This window comes from Heliconius melpomene, chromosome 14, assembly GCF_056956725.1.
Source record: "Heliconius melpomene rosina isolate 202511_hmr_F chromosome 14, ASM5695672v1, whole genome shotgun sequence".
NCBI lineage: Eukaryota > Metazoa > Arthropoda > Insecta > Lepidoptera > Nymphalidae > Heliconius > Heliconius melpomene.
In genome coordinates, this window is record NC_140402.1 from 2663533 (window position 1) to 2682457 (window position 18925).

At 33.8% G+C, this 18925-nt stretch overlaps 1 protein-coding gene and 1 pseudogene across 4 annotated transcripts; both read left to right on the forward strand.

Moving 5' to 3' along the window:
- The first annotated feature begins 3850 nt into the window (after window positions 1-3850).
- Window positions 3851-17452, forward strand: Su(var)2-10 (E3 SUMO-protein ligase Su(var)2-10). Of its 4 annotated transcripts, XM_085197135.1 has the most exons (14): window positions 4024-4209; window positions 5302-5342; window positions 5467-5630; window positions 6701-6857; window positions 7498-7640; window positions 9790-9967; window positions 10450-10551; window positions 10931-11171; window positions 11719-11953; window positions 12442-12602; window positions 13724-13927; window positions 14302-14451; window positions 15513-15612; window positions 16094-17452. In XM_085197135.1, the coding sequence occupies exons 3-14, from the start codon at window positions 5494-5496 to the stop codon at window positions 16098-16100; spliced, it is 1815 nt and encodes a 604-aa protein (XP_085053261.1). In that variant the 5' UTR covers window positions 4024-4209; window positions 5302-5342; window positions 5467-5493; the 3' UTR covers window positions 16101-17452. The 4 variants fall into 4 exon arrangements, with proteins under 4 accessions (XP_085053263.1, XP_085053261.1, XP_085053262.1 ...); XM_085197136.1 differs by lacking the exon at window positions 5302-5342 and having other exon boundaries at window positions 15513-15608; XM_085197134.1 differs by lacking the exon at window positions 5302-5342 and having other exon boundaries at window positions 4025-4209.
- On the forward strand, window positions 7649-9781 carry LOC146531934 (uncharacterized; annotated as a pseudogene).
- Window positions 17453-18925: the final 1473 nt, after the last annotated feature.

Genomic DNA, 18925 nt, shown 5'->3' on the forward strand with positions numbered 1-18925 from the left:
TTTTTTTTTTCATCTTCCTATTTTATTTTATTAAGTGGGCACATGTCGATCAGATATTAATATTAACCTTCATACTGAGAAATCTATTTATAAATATAATAAATGTGTATGTAATGTAATTGGATACATTGAATATAAAAAAAGTACGTCTCAGGATTTTTTATAGAAGTAACATACGAGCATATAGTGATCGTAAGCTGAATTAATAAGTGCCTTTTGTAAGTCAAGGTTTTATCACTCGATTGATTATCAAAGAAGACAATAAATTATAATTTTAATTTCTCTGACCAAAAATTTGTAATGATTTGAAAATTGAACCAAATGAGAGCAAAAGGTAAATAATAACAAACAGGCATTAGATCCAACTTTCGATTGAGTTCTGAAGTCAACGTCACAAATGAATTTAAATTTGTCTTTATAATATTATAGCTGTTATATAATTTTATATAAAAAAATATAATACTTATTTGTGCTAGTTTACAAAATATATATATAATAAAATTATTCTTTATTGAGAATATTCTTTAAAGTGAAAAGGACGACGAACGTGTTGTCATAATAATTACCAATACCTATGTCAAATTAATTTTATTTTCTTCAGATTTTGTAAATAATTATTTTTTATTATATCTACATGACGTTAGAATATAAAATAAAATTGAGATTATAACTCATTTAAGACTATCTATCTCTTAAATGTGTGCTGAGATGATAATAAAATGCATTTTTGTACTTATGGTGATATTTATAATATGGACTGGTCAAGCCAAAACGCAAGTTCAAATAGTTTATTACAATGTATCACACTATCGTACTAAATATGTCTAAAATTTAATTAAAAAAAAATAAACAATAATTTTACAGACGAGACGTCCCGTTATGGTCCTGGAATTGCATAAATGGTAAATGCATACCAGAAAACTCAACAATTTCTCAAAAAATCCAATCACAAATAACATGTACCATGCTTTGTGGTGGTCCTCAGTTCTGGCCGCAACCGACTGGAATGATCAAAGTGTCTAATGCGGCGGTGGCAGTTCACGAAGACCTATTCAGTTTACAGATATTATCATTTCCATCGACTACTGTTCGAGATCATTTAAAAAAAGCTTTTAAGCTTTTTCGCTCTAACATACAAAAAATAAAAAATAATTCTCATGTTTTCCAAACACAGCATCCAGTTATAGTACGTGTTACCATCAACGAAAATGGCAGCATTGACCCTAGAATGCGGATAGACACAGACGAAAGCTATCAATTACGTTTAAATAAAGAAAATAACTTGGTTAATGTAAATATTTCTTCGAATTCTTTTTGTGGCTCCCGACATGCTCTAGAAACTTTACTGCAAATGATTTGGGTGGACCCATATACAAAAGGTTTGTTTATTTTAGAAGAAGCTTTTGTAGACGACGCTCCCCGTTTTAGGTACCGGGGTTTAATGTTAGATACTACACAAATATACTTTCCTATAACAGACATACTACGCACTATCGACGGTATGGCTACATCAAAGCTTAATACCTTTCATTGGCATACAACAAATCTAGACAGGTTTTCACTACAATTGAAAAATATACCTCGGCTAGATCTATATGGAATTTATGAAAATATGTATACTGCTGAAGATGTACGTGTTATAACAAGACACGCACGAGTACGTGGTATTAGAGTGCTCATAGATTTTGATTTATTAGCATACGTCGGGAATGCTGCCTTCTGGGGAAGACAAGCAAGCATTAAAGATTTGGTACCAGGTACAGAAAAAAAGCTTATAAAAGCTTGTGAATTAATTAACTTGAATGATACATATATTCTTAATATTGCTCTTGAAATTTACAAAGAAATCTTTGACCTTACTGGTGTTGATGATATTTTTTATTTTGGTGGTAGCGATGTTCCATATGATTGTTGGGCCCTAAAATTCAATACAACAAGTCCGTCTAATATTTGGTATAAGTTAACCTTAAGTATCTTAAAAAAAATAGAATCTGATGATATAAAATTACCAAATATAATTTTATGGTCTAATTATATAGAAAATACTTTAATAGATTTACAAGCTTATTATGATAAAGTCGTTTTTCAAATTCCTAACGCAATTTCGCAACACAGCTATTTCTCTGGATCATGTGTTATCATTTCAAATTCAGATAAATGGGATTTGAATAGTGGATACGGAACTTGGTATGAAGGATTATCTACACGGTACAACTCATGGCAAAGAGTATATGAATTTCGATCGTGGTCCAGGAACATGACTTGCATAGAGGGTGGGGAAGTGACAGTGTGGACGTCAACCCTCGATGCGGATGGACTGGATGCTCGAATTTGGCCACGAAGCGCAGCGTTTGCGGAGAGACTTTGGTCTGACCGTGCAGGAAGTGTAACCCATTCAGTGCAGACTAGACTAAACTTACAACGACAACGTTTGATATATCGTGGTATAGAAAGCACTCCATTGGGGTCCATGTGGTGTGCTTGCAATACAATTTATTGCTAACTTTTTTTATTTTTATTAAAGGATTTAATTATTGTTTAAATTGTCTAGAACTTTTTGTGGCACTAAATGCATAAATATATTTTTATTTATTTATTTTTAATAAGCGACACCCCTAGTTTCGTGGAAACGGTAGTGACGGCTTATTGCGATATTTCCGTTTCCTTTAGCAAAATGTAACGTTCGGAAATTTATAAAGATGTTTTATTTTAATCAATGTGTTATCATCTTATTACCTCCTTATTGCACAGATATAATATATTGCATAAACTTACTAATTAGTATATTATGTTTATTTATAAATAATTTGTCTAAGTAAGTTAATACATTCGTTTCAAAAGACATACATATGATTGAGATTCTGAACGGAAAATGTTCGGATACTTTGCTAACGTTTTACAAAGTAATACTTTAAAAATAACATATTTCTAAATATTTATATTATTATTCTATTTGTCATGTCTGTTACATACGTTTTATATTTTGTAGGTTGGACCTATTCATATGTAAAGATATTTTCTGGGGAGGCAGGGATATTTAGTGAACAGATATGTTCGTAGGTTCGTGGGAGATATGTTCGGAATGGGCACTAGACTATTCTATGGTGGGCACCTCCTCTTCCTACACCCATGTGGTTGGTCATTCGAGTTTTTTCAAATATAAACCGACATAAAATGCTATTCGATTTAAACTAAAGCAGTCGGCGTTTCAATGTTATATTATGATATAGGAGTTTTAGAATAACTTATATTATACCTTTTATTATTCTAAACAACCTTATCTTCAGTCACTTTTGATATGTATTCATCATGTTACATTTAAGACAACAAGTACACATTAATCGATTTTTGTTAATTTGTTGATTTTGACTGGAACTTTTTTAAGTAAAATTTCTCTTGCGGTGACTTGCGGTGGCAGTGCCTGACTGGTGATTGTGTGATGAAAGCGTTGAAAGGGAGGTATAAATTAGTAAAGATAAAAAGGGAGAATTCCGTTTCATTATATTACCCCAGGGGCAAGAGAGAAAGGTTATTATTATTGTTATTATTACTTTAGTTAAGAATAAGAAGTTTTGACGTTGCAAGCTTATGTTTATTGTTATTAAAGCATTGTATTTAAATTTAAAAATAAATAAAACAAAATTGTATAGTATTATTTTGTATTTAAGTGGTCCAAATTAAAATATTTATTACATATATTCAATTAATTTAGAATTAAACTTTTGTAGTGCCATAAGGTCATGGGATTGGAGCGCTTTAATTAATAAAAAAACAATATATTTTGTTCAACCCTAATAAAAAGGACGTGATGTCACTTACTAGTTGTTTATGGTAAAATCTCCGTATTTTTTTTAATTAATTTTAATGTTGTTAATGGCTATTACTGAGTAATTAACTTTACTTTGATAAATTATTTTCTTCACTAAGCATCGTCTGCTCAACCTTAAGACCAGTGGTTTATTATAGTTTCTAAATAGTAATTAATTAATAAAAGAGAGAATTAGGACGAGTTTTTTTTAGAAAAAATAACTTTGTCTATGATCAACCAATGTGGCCGCCGCACACAGACCAACAAGCGTCAAGTTATGGCGTTTTGTGAAAGACATTCATAAATATTTTATATTTTAGGTGTTATTGAATATCAGTGTGTTTTTTATAAATTAAATTAATTATGAGTAGATATTACGATTACGGTAACGCGATATCATGGTGAGTAAAATCATTATTTCGACTGACATCCATATTGTTTTAAATATTGTATACGTTTAACTTTAAACATAAAATACATTTAAATTTGTTTGTCTATAAACGCAACCCATGTGGTATATTTCAAACATGAAAATATCTTAAATATTTAAATATATAAAAAATTTACAGTTTGCCGGGTTTTAAAAGCGTAGTTCTAGTTTTCATCAATAATAGACCTCAAATCTCTTAACTAAAATTTTTTAAAACTTTGCTGTATCCTATTTAATAACGCTTAATTTATATTATATCCAAATTTCTTTATTTAGACAACATAAACTCTTCAAAAGAGCGTCGTCATTAAATATATTATTACTGTATGTAATTCCTTACTGACTGGATACTAGAAAATGATTTCTTTTTTAAATATTTTGCTTTATTTGAATTAATTTAAAATAACCGATTTTTCGATATCATAGCATTTTATAAATATAGTGCTAATATATACTTTATTAACTGCACAACATTTTACCATTATTAATCAAATAAAAACACTCTTTACTAATAAACTAAAGTGTAATATTTGATCATTTTAATCTTAATTTGTTTTTAAATTGTATTAAAATAATTGTAAATTCCGTATTTTCAAAAGTATTTTGTAAATTATGCTACCTTATTACAAAAATGTACAAGAAGTAAAGTCAATAGTTAGTTAACAGTTTTTGTAATAGGTGGTCCTACCCTCCCTAATAATTATTTCAATAATATATTTAATAAGTAAATAATGTAAGATAGCTTTCTCACTGTAAACTTCTGGAAAATTTCCTTGACAGGGCATTCAACTTATTTCTCTTACTTACCTAGCTCCTGTCGTCCCAATATTTTTCTCCAATTTTATCAGTTTCTAAATTCTTTAATGCAATTTTTCTCCCTAGCATTGCTCCAAAGCTGCAGTGGAATAATTCTCTTTGTAACAATGGGACCGCCAGCATTGTTCCAATTCATATCTAGATATATCTAGATATCTAGCGATAGGATTCTAGTGGTTTGCCTAGTACAAAGCTGTAAGACATGTTTTAACCATTGTAGACTTAATGGGTAATTATTCAATTGCAGATGATCTAAAACTCCCTTTGTCCCGTTGAACTCTGGTTGTGGTAAGAGAAATAAGAATTATCCATTCCAATTTTTTGGTATGTCCAAGAAATTTTCCAGAATATCTCAGTAGGTTGAAATTGATTTTATAGTTATTTCTGTCCACTTTTGGACTGCTAATTTCAGTTGACATGAGACACTCGGTCGTCAACAATGGTTAAAACACGATCTGCAGCGAGGGTAGTCAGTGCTGCCCAGGGTGAGAACGCCGCAAATGGAAACTCTTCCGAAATTAGTTCGCGGGTAAAATCCTATGACAAGCCGCGTTCGCAAAAGACCACCACCTCTAGGCAAGTGTCACGTCCACTCGCGTTTGTTCGCAGCTCTGTCAGCATGACCCTGAGTACGAAATAGCAATTTTTATGTTAGGACTTACAACCCCGTTGCATATTATCTCAGTAATGTTCATGTTTAAAAAAAAATTTTCAGTTCAGTTCTTAATTTATGGCGTTTGAGCGTGCAAAAAAAATGTTCATTTTGGCACAGAATTGAAGTAACATTATCGTTATAAATATAAGTAGTCATTGAGATAATATGTTATATCCTAGCTTTGCGTATCATCTGCAGTTGCACTGGTTTTAGAGTTTTAATAACTGTTTTTCTTTTATTGGTTCAACATCCAATTTATTTTATGATTTATGCATCAAAATATTACAGAAATAACAGAAACAAATTACTGATAGACAGTTCTCAAAGCTCTACAAACTAAACTAACTAAACTGTTTATGTTTACAAAAAAAAATATGGTGAATTATTCTTAGTGTGTCCCTTTAAAACTTGCATGAATAAAGCTTGTGGTGACGGTCTACAAATTTAACGGATTGACTTAAATATTTAAGAATTGAATTGCATGTTTTGAAGCAATCTTTTGTGTCTAACAACTACTGTTCATTCAGACCTTAGGAAGATACTTATTATTTATTGAGTTCATATCAGAGATGAGCAAATTGCAATTAACAATTAAATATTAATTATTACCTTGTCATTTGTTACTGCAGAAAGCACAATTATCAAATAAATTTATTGTCGTTTGTTACATTACAATTAACAATCAATAATTTGTCAATTCTGATTTTGGCACAAACAAATGACCAAGTTGCTGTCGTGACACTTTAATCATTTTCCTCCCCCAATTCCCACTGGGTAAAGGATGGGATATATTTACTATTTTCATATAGTCACTTTGTTAAAGCAAGGTAAAGCGCGGCTTTGATTTCCGCCGCACAGCAGATGCCTCGACGATTCAGCGGAATATGGGGAATAAGATGTCCTAGAACTAGATTCCCTCTGCCTACCCCATATGCGGAATACAACGCTGAAAAAAGACATAGAATAGTAGTATAATCATTTCTTTATATAGGAACAGCCAGGCTTTGCAAAGTGGCGGTCCGGGGAGCGGGTCGCAAGGCAAGGACCCCCTTGCGCCCGCGATCCCGGGCTCTCGCTCCATGTACCAGCATCCCGCCGTCACGGGGTACAACCCTCAGGATTCGCGGGCACAGTCCATGCCGGTTACGGTGAGTTATGATACTTTTTATAGACATGGCCGTTTTTTTATTGTATTGTATTGAATGAGGCCAGTGGCGCAGGGGCACAAGGAAGGAACTGGACTTTACCTTTGAGCAGATATGTTCGTGTAGAGGTTTTTAGATTTTAGGAGTAAATTTTTTGTTATTAAGCAATGTCTCCAAAATTCGGCGTAAAATGGGGAACTGAGTGTCTTAACACTATGTTCCTTCTGCCTACCCTGTTGTGTGCGGAAACAGCGTGAAGCTATATTGTATTGAATTATTATGTGTAGTTTAAGTGTGAAAGTGTTGTGTTGAAGTTCCCTAGAAAAGTAGATAGTACCTCATGTTTGTTTTATTCCTCACTTAATATTCTTAAGAAAAAATATTTAAAAAAACGTAACCATTTAATTCTAAAATAAAAATTAAAGTATTGGTATATACTAAAAAAAGATAAATACAAAAAAACAAACAATAAAAGTAATGAGGCTCAGAGAATGCTGTGAAACCTTTTTGTTTATTGCCCTGTATTTCAGTCTCATACTACTTCACAATATTTCAATTAAATAATATATACAGAGTAATAATTTGAGCTATAATAATCATTGTCAAGACTAATACACCTTAACATAAAATAATACCATCCCAGGCCCGTCAAAACTCGATGTACGCGAGCGGCATGTACCACGGCTACAGCGGCGCGGGCGGTGCCACGCTGGCGCCGATGCCGTCGCCGTCGCCAACCGCGCCGCTGCCCCCCTTCCCCGTGCACCCGGATGTTAAATTTAAAAAGTTTGTATTTTCTTTTGTTTATATGTTTTTAAAGTACACTCAATCTGGGTAACTGACAGATATGATATTTTGCACTATGTGTTAGAATTAAAGCACATTGCAAGTGGTTTTGTTTTATTAGTGCTTTCATAATACTTTTCACCTTCAGATTCAAAATTAAATATTCCGTCTTCGAAACAGCAGTTCGTGAGATTATTACGTTCAACCAACAAGCTCTTCTCTTCAGCTTTATAATATTAGTATAGTTACTATAATATTATATAGTAACTTTGGACAGGGAGATCCTTTGTCTCCCTTATTATTTAATATTGCTACTTATAATATATGTGAAACCATGAGCAATATTATTTTTTTACAATATGCTGATGATTTTGTTTTATATACATCATGTTCTAATATAAATGAAGGGCAAGCCATTTTACAGATGGCTGTTAATAAATTTTATAATTGTGTCAGTGAGATAGGTATGAAAATTTCAACATCTAAAAGCAAAATTATTGTATTTAAATTAATAGATTTCCTGTTAAAATATATGTCAATGAAAAATTGTTAGAAGTAGTAGAAAACGTTAAATATTTGGGTTGTTGGCTGGATAGATCTTTGAGATGGGCTAAACAAGTCAATGAATTGCAGGGAAAAATTTTAAAATTTCTTAATATTTTTAAAGTGCTAGCTGGGCCTGGGTGGGGAGTTCATCCCAAACACCTTAGGCGTATTTATTTATCTTCTATTCGAAGTCGTTTAGATTATGCAAGTTTTTTAATAGATGACAGTAGTGAAGCACATTTAAAAAAATTGGACTTAGTGCAAAATAAAGCGTTAAGAATTATTGGCGGCTACGTAAGTTTTGACGTTTTGAGATCTAAGTCATTTAAATTGTGTAATACTATTCAGATTTTAGAAACTTCTATTGCAAGAAAAGAAAACGTAAACCATTATTATTAAATATTCATAAGCGATTTAGATATCTTGAAGTAAATCAGAGTAACAAAATTAATTTCTTTTCTTTTGATACTTGGATAAACAACTTAGCGGTGGAAAATGTAATTAAAATAAATATTGACAACTTCAATAACCCTAAAAGGACTTACAATATTGATTACTTGGGTGATCACTGCCAAAGGTTTATAAACAATGATTATAGTGGCTTCTATAAGATTTATACAGATGGGTCTAAAGAAGGCAATTTATCAGGGGCAGCTTTCTATGATGATCAAAATTCGGAATTTATTAAATTTCAAATCAATAAAAATATTTCCATCAGAACTAATCGCCATTTGTGAAGCACTATCGTATATTTCGTCAGTAAATCATACCAAATTTGTCATATTTTCGAACTCCAAGAGTTCTCTTCAACACATTGCTCGATGTACCTCTAATTCTAAAGGTATTCCCGTAGCATATAAAATTAATTCATGAGTATGATCAGCAGAATAAATTAGTGGTCTTACAATTGATCCCTTCACACGTTCATATTTTAGGTAATGAAATTGCTGATACACTAGCCAAGGAGGGAATTACGGATGGCGTTCCAATGACTATCGAACCGGTATCTTCTGATTGTGTTTATTTAATTAGGAATTTGTGTTACTCGTTTTGGAAGGAATATTTCGACCAACGCTCTAAGGGTATTTGGTACAGAACTATTCAAGCAGAACCTTTAATAAAATCGTGGATTGACTCTGTTTGCCTAAATAGAAAAGATTGTGTGACGTGTTTAAGACTTAAGTCGGGACACATTCCATCAAACAAATTCGCATTTCTAATGAAAAAAAATTGATTCTCCTAATTGTTGTACATGCAACACCATAGATGACGTATATCATGTTACGATGGAATGTCCAGAATGAGCCTCTGAGACGTCGGTTAATGTGCAGAGATTTCTACAATGACATAGGAGCATGTAATAGTGCTTTAGCAGTACCAGACTCTGTGTTAGGAAAAAAAATATTGTATATAGTTCAGAATAAAAATAATTGATTGTAACTAACATTAATTAGAATGTTAACCAAACAGGGCGGCATGGTCTTTGTCACGACAAAGCTCTTAAATAAAAAGAAGAAAATAAAAAAAAACAACTTTGGATATGATTGATAACTATATAGCAATGAGTGTATCGGAACTTATTATAAATGTAAAACAATCACAGGTTACCATTCTACGATGTACTAGCGGAGCTAATGAAGCCATCGACAATGATGCCAATGCAAGTGGGCCGGATGCAAGAAGGTACCTTCATATTCCACCTAACACCTCAGCAAGCCACTGAAATTGCATCGGGGAAAGATATCGTTGGAACAAGTAATAAACTTGATTATGTCATACAAGTAAGTATTGTGTTTTAAATAAATAAATGTCACTAATGTTATAGAATAATATAATATAAAAGTTCAGTAAATAATAGAATATAAAAGTTCAATAACTTAATAAATTGTAACTGATCACTATCCATCTGACATATATTATATAGTTTTCCTCATATATCACATAGTAGGTATATGAGGCAAACTATATTTAAGGAGAAGTTTATGAATGACAGTACTAGAGTGAAGAAATGAAAATATTATATATTTAATGTCTCCGGGTGGGAATCAAACACATGACCTATTGCGTTTACAGTCACACGTTTGCGCCTCTGCGCCACGTCGGGTCTCAACGTAAATATGATACTATGCGCGTATAAATATGATATTCCATTTAATAGGTTCTTGAACCCATAATGATTTTTACAGTTGGACTTGTTCCAACTGCTCTCATATAGTATAGAAATTACAAATAATGATATATCTAAGAAATTGTATTTTTTTAGGCGCAGTTAAGATTTTGTCTTCTAGAAACCTCATGTGAACAAGAAGACTACTTCCCACCTAGTGTTAATGTTAAAGTTAATAATAAGATGTGTCCTTTACCAGTAAGTATAGTATTTGAAAATTTTTTTTTTAATATAATAACATTGAACCATTAGTACTTTATAAACCTAACTAAACCTACTTTGACATTATGAATACATATAGCTAGGGAAAAGGGGTGACCTTTTCCCGCACAGCAGAGTAGGCAAAGAGAACTTAGTATGAAAACAATATTTTTCTTACTTACCGCCTATTTTTTGCTACATTGCATATTAAACGGCGGAACTCAACACCGTGCTTTGTCTTTGTACCAAAACTAGACAAAATAAATAATTAACTCCGCGACTGCAGAATTGAAACCACAACGACCACATTTACAATCACACCCTATTCCACTGCGTCACAGAGGCATATAGACTTCTATAAATCAATTGTTTTCAGAATCCAATACCCACAAATAAACCAACGCCAGAACCAAAACGGCCACCACGGCCTGTTAACATATCCTCGCTGGTGAAGCTGTCGCCCACCGTCCCCAACACCATCCACGTGACGTGGGCCTCGGACTTCACCAGGGCTTACGTGCTAAGCGTGTTTATGGTGAAGAAGTTAACGTCGGCTGAGTTGTTGCAAAGGTTGAAGAATAAGGGTACAAAGAATCCGGATTATACGCGGTCGCTGAGTAAGTGTATAGTGTATTTTATATGTTGTGATTAATTATATTTATTTCATGGGGATATGCTTTTAAGAAATGAAGATGATGTGAAAAATTAAGTATGCGGTGTTAATGTTGATGTTAAAATATTTGTTTCTAATTATTCTTAGTGACAAAGCCATGTGTCATGTGGATCATAGGATAAGTTAAATATAATCAATCTAAAAATCATTATAATAAATCGTATCTGAATACTCATTAAATATTATCATAACTAAAACTTATTTTATATTGTCTAATATAAAAAAATAAAAGTGCCCGGAACTCTGACCACTTTGGTAGGTTAGAACAGTTAACATTGCTTATACTGATTACTTTAATAAACAAAATAATTTTAGAATTCAATATCTACAATGTCATAACCAAAACTGCATATAGCCTCCCTTGATAAATGAACTGTCCATCTCATTTGTATTTTTTCAATTTGAAGCAGTTCTTTCAGAGATCAGTGCATTTAACTAAACTTTCAAATATAAGTATAGACTAAAACACTAATCATTCTCGTCATCAACAGTCAAAGAGAAGCTATCAGAGGACTACGACAGCGAGATAGCGACGACGTCGCTGCGCGTGTCTCTGATGTGCCCGCTCGGCAAGATGCGCATGTCTTGCCCGTGCCGGCCTGCCAACTGCCCGCACCTGCAGTGCTTCGATGCGTCCCTCTTCCTGCAGATGAATGAGAGGAAGCCTACGTGGTTGTGCCCCGTGTGCGACCGCCCCGCTCCCTACGACTCGCTTGTTGTTGATGGGTATGTGTCCTTTTTTTTAGCTTTAAGCTGTATCCCACTGAGATACGCCGCTTCCCACTGAATTCTAAGGGCATTGTGTGTTGTCCGAACTCAACGCCGCGATTTGTTTCAACACTAGAGCAAAAGAATAAAAATATTTCGTATTTTCAGTTGCTCAATTGGGAATCGAACCCACAACCTTTCACGTTTCACGTGCAACAGCAGGACTCGTGTATCATTTTGTTAACATTTATTATGAAATAGAGAGATCCATACATATCCATTGCATTTAAATTATATTCCTGAATAAGATGGTAGAACGATTTTCTGCGCATGTTGTGTCTATGTCGTATCGGATCCTTCGTAATATGATTTTTTTCTTTTATAAAATTGGCCTAAAATACATATTATTTATTTTTCACCTCACCAAGTTCTGAAGTCGAATATAAAAATATATAGAAGTTATTTCAAAACTATAAATAGGTAATTATCTATTATCTGGTATCTAGATATTTCCAAGAAGTATTAACATCGTCGCGGTTAGCCAGCGAGTGCAATGAGATACAACTACACGCGGACGGTAACTGGTCAGCGCATGTTCCACCTCCTCGAGCTCCCCAGCCCGTGCAGCCTACGGCCGAACCTGTTACCCTCATATCGGATGATTTAGGTTTGTTCTGTTAATGTGGTATCAATCAATCAAATCAGCCTATTCGGGTCCACTGCTGGACATAGGCCTCTCCCAGGGTGCGCCTAAGCTCCCGATCCTCCGCCTTCCGCATCCAGTTGAAGCCAGCAACTTTCTTCGGGTCATCGGTCCATCGAGCTTGAGGGCGCCCTACGCTACGCTTGCCGATCCGCGGTCTCCACTCAAGGACTCGTCTGCTCCAACGGCCATGGGCCCTTCGACAGCCCATTGCCATTTCAACGTACTAATTCTGCGAGCGACGGCGGTAACTCCGGTTGTTTTCCGGATAACCTTATTTTTGTTTTTTCTTTCAAAGAGACTCCGAGCACTCACTTTTATAAAATTTGAACTCTAGACTCTTAAAAATATTCCATTGAACACATGTTTCGTGGTTTATTTTAATTCATCGCTTAGGGATGCAAATAAGGGGTTGAAATTTAGCATGGAAAAATCTTTAAATTGCCACTGATTTTTATAAAATTTGAAATTTAGACTCTTAAAAATATTTAATTGAACACGTGTTTCATGGTTTATTAGAATTCACCCCTAGGGGTGCAAAAAGCAGGCGAAGCTGCGCGCGTCCGCTAGTTTAATATGTTCTAATAAAAATAAAAAAAACTTAACTAGTTTTTAGCTTCATATCACTGCATGTACAGCATCTGATAAAGATCTAATCATTAAATCCAAACCATTAAAATTTAATTGGTTAGACTATATACTAATATATATAAAATCGAAAGGTCACTCACTCATCACGAAATCTCAGAAACTACAAGTGCTAGGTATCTCAAATTTTGCATAGGAGTTACTTATAGGACGTAGGTGCTCGCTAAGACGGGAATTTGCAATATTCGACTTCTAAGGGGTTGTTTTTGGGGTCGAAAGTTTGTATGAAACTTCGTTACTACAAATGCTAGGAGTCTCAAATTTTGCATAGACGTCACTAGGACGTAGTCATGGAGACAGAAATTAATAATAACATAGCTCACGTGGGTGTAACCGCGAGCGGGCCGCTAGTACTAATATAAAATACAATACATATTTTTTAATGCCATTGAAAATTAACCAATAAAAAGTTTAAAATTACATTTTATTGTCAACAGAAGTAATACCTTTAGATAATGGCGCGAAACGCGCTGCAATAGGCGAAGGGAGGACACCAAAAACAACAGAAGTGTTGGTGGACCTCACATCAGATTCTGAAGATGAGTTGCCTTTAAAGAGAAAAGTACCACAATCCAAGAGTTCACCCGCTGCTTCTATGGAATCTGTTGCGAAATCTGAAGATAATTACTCTACGTCAAATGGTAATTATTTTTTGTTCAGTGTCACGCTATATCCCATATATCGCAGTAAAGGGGTAGAAAACATAGTTTTAAGACACTCCGTCTCCCATACAGCTTGATTTTTGAGACATTGCGTTTTGAGTGATGCAACTTAGCACCCCTTTGGATAATGAAGCTTAAGACTGAATATTACTTTTTTACTATTTATTTTGTATAACAACTTTTAAAACAAAAAACTCGCACATAACGAGACCGCTGCCGAGTCATAGACATTTGGGACCTAGTTAAAAAAGAACTGAAAATCACAAATGACAATATCATTTATTCACATACAAATAAATGTAATATTATTAGAAATCGGAAGCGGAAATGTAATTAATATTTACCATTTGCAGCCGAAGCGGTGAGCTCAAGCGGGTACAGGTCGCCGGGCGGCGCCGTGATCTCGCTGGATAGCCCGTCCCCGCCCGCCGCATCCCCGCGCGACCGCGACCTCGAGCACGACGCGCAGCTGGCTGCGCTGGACGTACTGGCCACAAACTTGTGTTAGTATATATCTAATTATCTGTTATAGGTTCATGCGGTATGTCCCTGTATAAACCTGTTGCTTAATTTGCGTCCATTTTTTTGGGACATTGCGTGTGCGTTGAGCGAGGAAATGGAAATTTATTAATTACTATCGTTGCGCCACGATAGCTTTGTTAGTATATTTTGCTACCGGCGGTGGTGTATGACACGTCATACACAGGTCTTGGTTATTTTTATTTTAGTTTACGCGCAAGCTAAGCCAAAGATATATAAAAGTTTTTACTTTTACAAATATTTACCTTTGTTGTTTCTTCACACTGTAAAGTGGCACATAGTATGGTAGCCAGAGGAATCCTGGGATGTTTGTGTTAAGGTACTCTGCTCCTGTTAAGACACTTCCATTTCCCACTTTCCGCCGAATTCTCGCCGAATATGCGTATTGAGGAACGGAACTCAGCACTGCGCTTTACCTCGTACAACGGGGGGGAAATGTAAATATTAAACATGTCATTTCCTCTAGTGGGAATCGAATCCACAACCTCCTTCCTGCTCCTCCTTGCTACTTTAAGTAGCACATTTGTGCCCCCACGTAACGAATGGCCTAAAAAGTTATAATTTGGTTGATTTCATTTATTCAGGATGAAAGCGTCTGCGCTTCTTTTACGGGAGCAGCACATAGGGAAAAATATTTCCAAACCTATACCTAAAAAAGTAGTAAAGATATGTCCACAATTTAGATGTAGGATTTATTTTTTTTAATTTCACAATGTTTATCCATACTGTATTACGTATGACGCAGTTACGCATAGATACCATTAACGTAAACACACACTACTACAAAAATACTACTAAAGTTTAAATATCTTTGAACTTTGCCGCCAATACCTATGACTCGATTTCGCAGTGAGGCATGTGCGGCGATGTCAAATGGCGTTTTATTTTACATCAATAATTTTATTAATTATTTTATTTGAAAAAATCTCTCGTTTTAATTTAATTAGGCTTTTATAGAGTACTTAAAATTGTAATTTCATTTAAAATGGTGATGACAAAAACACTTTGTATATTGTTTCCACAGGTACAAGTAACAACACAGAACGTGAAGAAAATGATGCTACGCCAGCGCACTGGGCGCCGTATGCAGAATCAGACAGGGACAATCATGACTCGTTTCGTAGGTAATTTATTTATTACTGTTCGCCGTCATGGCGCAAAGGCACAATAAAGTTGTTTGCCATATGGGGAAGATAGTCAAAGATAAAAAAATTGCATTACATATAAAATAATATCTTGATATAGTTGTTTTCTTTTTCTTTTATTTTTCGTGAAATCGTTGTTAAAATTAATCTCTCCAATAAATCTCAAGGTTATACAAAATTACTCGTAATTATTTTACTTAACATTTTATGTTAATAAAAACAGTGGTTCCTATAGCTTTGGGTTCGATTCCTACTCGAGAAAATGAATTATTTTAGTGTTCTCTATCTGTTACCAAATAATGTTACCAAAAGATAAGCCCAGAATTGAATCTTGAAAATTGGGCGTTAAGTGAACGCTGACACGTGAAACTCAGTGTCTTTACACTAGGTACCCACTACCTTCCCTCGTATAGGTGCTGTATTGTGTTAAGTAAAAAAAATCTAACTTTAAATTATCTAGATACTGACTGAGGGAGAAGAGTGGTCGCCCCTCCTACGCTAGCGGCCATTCTTCTGAAGATGAACAGGAGCCTTCCTACCCAGAAGTGCCACTCTTACAGCCATAAATATTGCCTGGACTTAAAATAACTAGGGGAAAAACATGAAAAATATCTCATGATTTTTTATATATCATTTCTAACATCTGTTGAATAATTTGTGGCAACTGGCAACATTATGGTTATGGTTGCCTCGGTGTTGCCTGGAGTAAAAATAACTAGTGCATATACCTGTAGCTTTTTATATAAGTTGTACGAGCGCATATAACAATTTCTAAGTACCTGGAGCAAAACGTATGGCTTAGTGGTTCATAGTGCGTAAATAAGTGTGGTTCATAGTGGTCCATGCTAATAGCCGCGGATTCGAGTACCGCTACGTTCAAATTTTTATACTTCTACTTATCTGTCAAATAATAACCCAGGCAACATTGTGGTGGTGGTCAACTCAAGGATATGAGATGAACTTTGCACATTCCTATTGAGAGTGCATTCATTCAATAATACAGTCAAAATCAATTGGAAAATCTATTAAAATTTATACTTTTTTGTGTTATTCCTACGATTATACGGCCGAAGCACTGTTGTCGGCAAAATTATATATTTTTTTTGTGTTATTTCGGCGAATTCGTGGCTTGTGTAAGTCGTTTTGATGTCTTCTTGTAAATTGTGGGTTCGACTGAGCAGGAGTTTTGTATGACAACAAAGTGTGTGTGTGTGTTTTTTTTTCTAAATGTAAAAAATGTTAGAAGCCGTCTGCCTTAAATGTGGCGGCGGTTGTTTTCCGTTAGGGGAAACGAATTATTTTAATTTTCTCGCTCTAATAACAAGACAAAGCGCAGGGTGAAGTTCTGCCATTTAATAATTTATTAATGTCCCAAAAATTGGACATTGCGTGAAAAACGGAGTGTCTTAACACTGTTACCTCTGCATACCCTGCTATATGCAGGATACAGCATGAAGCTGAAACGTTAAAAATTACTCAAACTCTCTCAAACGGCATTCAGTGTTGAAAGAAAAATTCTAATGTTAATAACGTGTTATATATTAAAAGCTATAAATGACTGGAAATATTTTTTGTGTATTTATTTTGAGTCTTCGTTGTATGATGAATTTCTCATGTCACGAGTAGCACCGATTGTTAGATATAGATTCTGTCGAAAACTTATTATAATTTATTTATTCTTAAGTAATAGCATAATTTGTGTAATGTTTTAAAAAAGTGAACTGTGAGGTCGCTTCACTAGTTCACGGTTACATTTCCAAAACATGAAACGCTAAAGAATAAGATATTGTAGAGTAACAACAATAAATGTAAATATTATGATCTGTATTTTATTTTGTAACCTTTACACCTTACAATAGTTAAAATTTAGAAATATATGAAGTACTTGTTCTTTAGTTTTGCCAATGCATTACTTAATGCCATATTTTTATAACAAAACGTGAATTTCGTGGGTTAACTTCCACTATGCAGTATTTTTTTTATTTCTTCGCTGTTCAAGCTGTATCAAGTCACTGTCTTTAAAATGCTGCCTTTTAACCCTAGATTTCTCCTCTGGCCTTTCCTGCTAGATGCGGAATGCAGCATGTTATGTGTAAAATCTATATATAGTAGAAAACATTACTTACATATTTACGCTCGAGTCTTTCCAAAATCGTAATGTACTTTAATGCAGTTTTCACTAAAAGTTAATAATGTTAGTAGTTCAAGAGAAAGTCGAATAGTAGAAAAACATCAAAGATTTGTAATAATTTTACGTCCACGCAAGCAATTAGCAAAAGCCGTAATCAAAGTACTAGTATAAATATTCTCCATCAATATATGTTGGTAGGTTTTACGGTTAACATAAATCACTTACTGTTAACATAAGTCTCGACTGCAGCATAATAACTTTTACAATAATTTGCATATTATATTTCATATTTTCATAACAATAATGTTTCCTTACGTTTATACATTTACGCGAAACCCCTTCAACTTTGAAAAACTTTTAATAAATCCGTAATATTTTGGAAGAAATGTATGTGTATTTTACAAATTATTTATTTTATTCATTAAGTGCTTGTTGAGGCCAATCTAAGACTTGTTATAATAAACACAAAGAAAAAATTAAATTACCCTAATATCTATTTCGGCAATTTCTCTGAACTTTTATTATAAAAGAATCATTAATTAAGATAAAGTATCTTCGTTTTTTTAACTTTCAAAAATAAAAAAAAATTAAAGACTTATTTTAAATTGAAACACAATAATAAGGGAAAAGTATATTGAATTGACAATGTTGACTTGTTGTTGTTATAGCTCAAAAGTTTAAAGATTTTCTAAAATTTTTATTAATGTTCTTAACGCGATACGAAATAAAAAATATATTAAAAAGTAAAAATCACCATTACAGTAACAACGAGGACTTAAAGATGTCTTATAATGAAGTCAGCTGCATTAAGCTATAATTTGCAACGTAAAAGCTTCATTAATTAATTATCATGAAGAGAATTTAAGTGATGCCTTACTATACAAGACAAGACGTCTAAATTTATCTTAAACGTACTTAGCCCACTTTTCACTCATATAAGTATATTTTGTATGAAAGAAAAGAATCTATTACATATTAACATAAATCCGAATTAAAAATACATAACAAAATCTCCTTTGATCTTTAATCTTTGTGAAGTTAAGGAATCAATTAAAGCGAGAGCTAAGTTGGCTTACGACATCTGGGTCAACGACCTCCGCCGCGCGCGTAATTGTCAGATAATTTATAATGTAATGAATGAAATGGCCGAGTTGTAAGCAG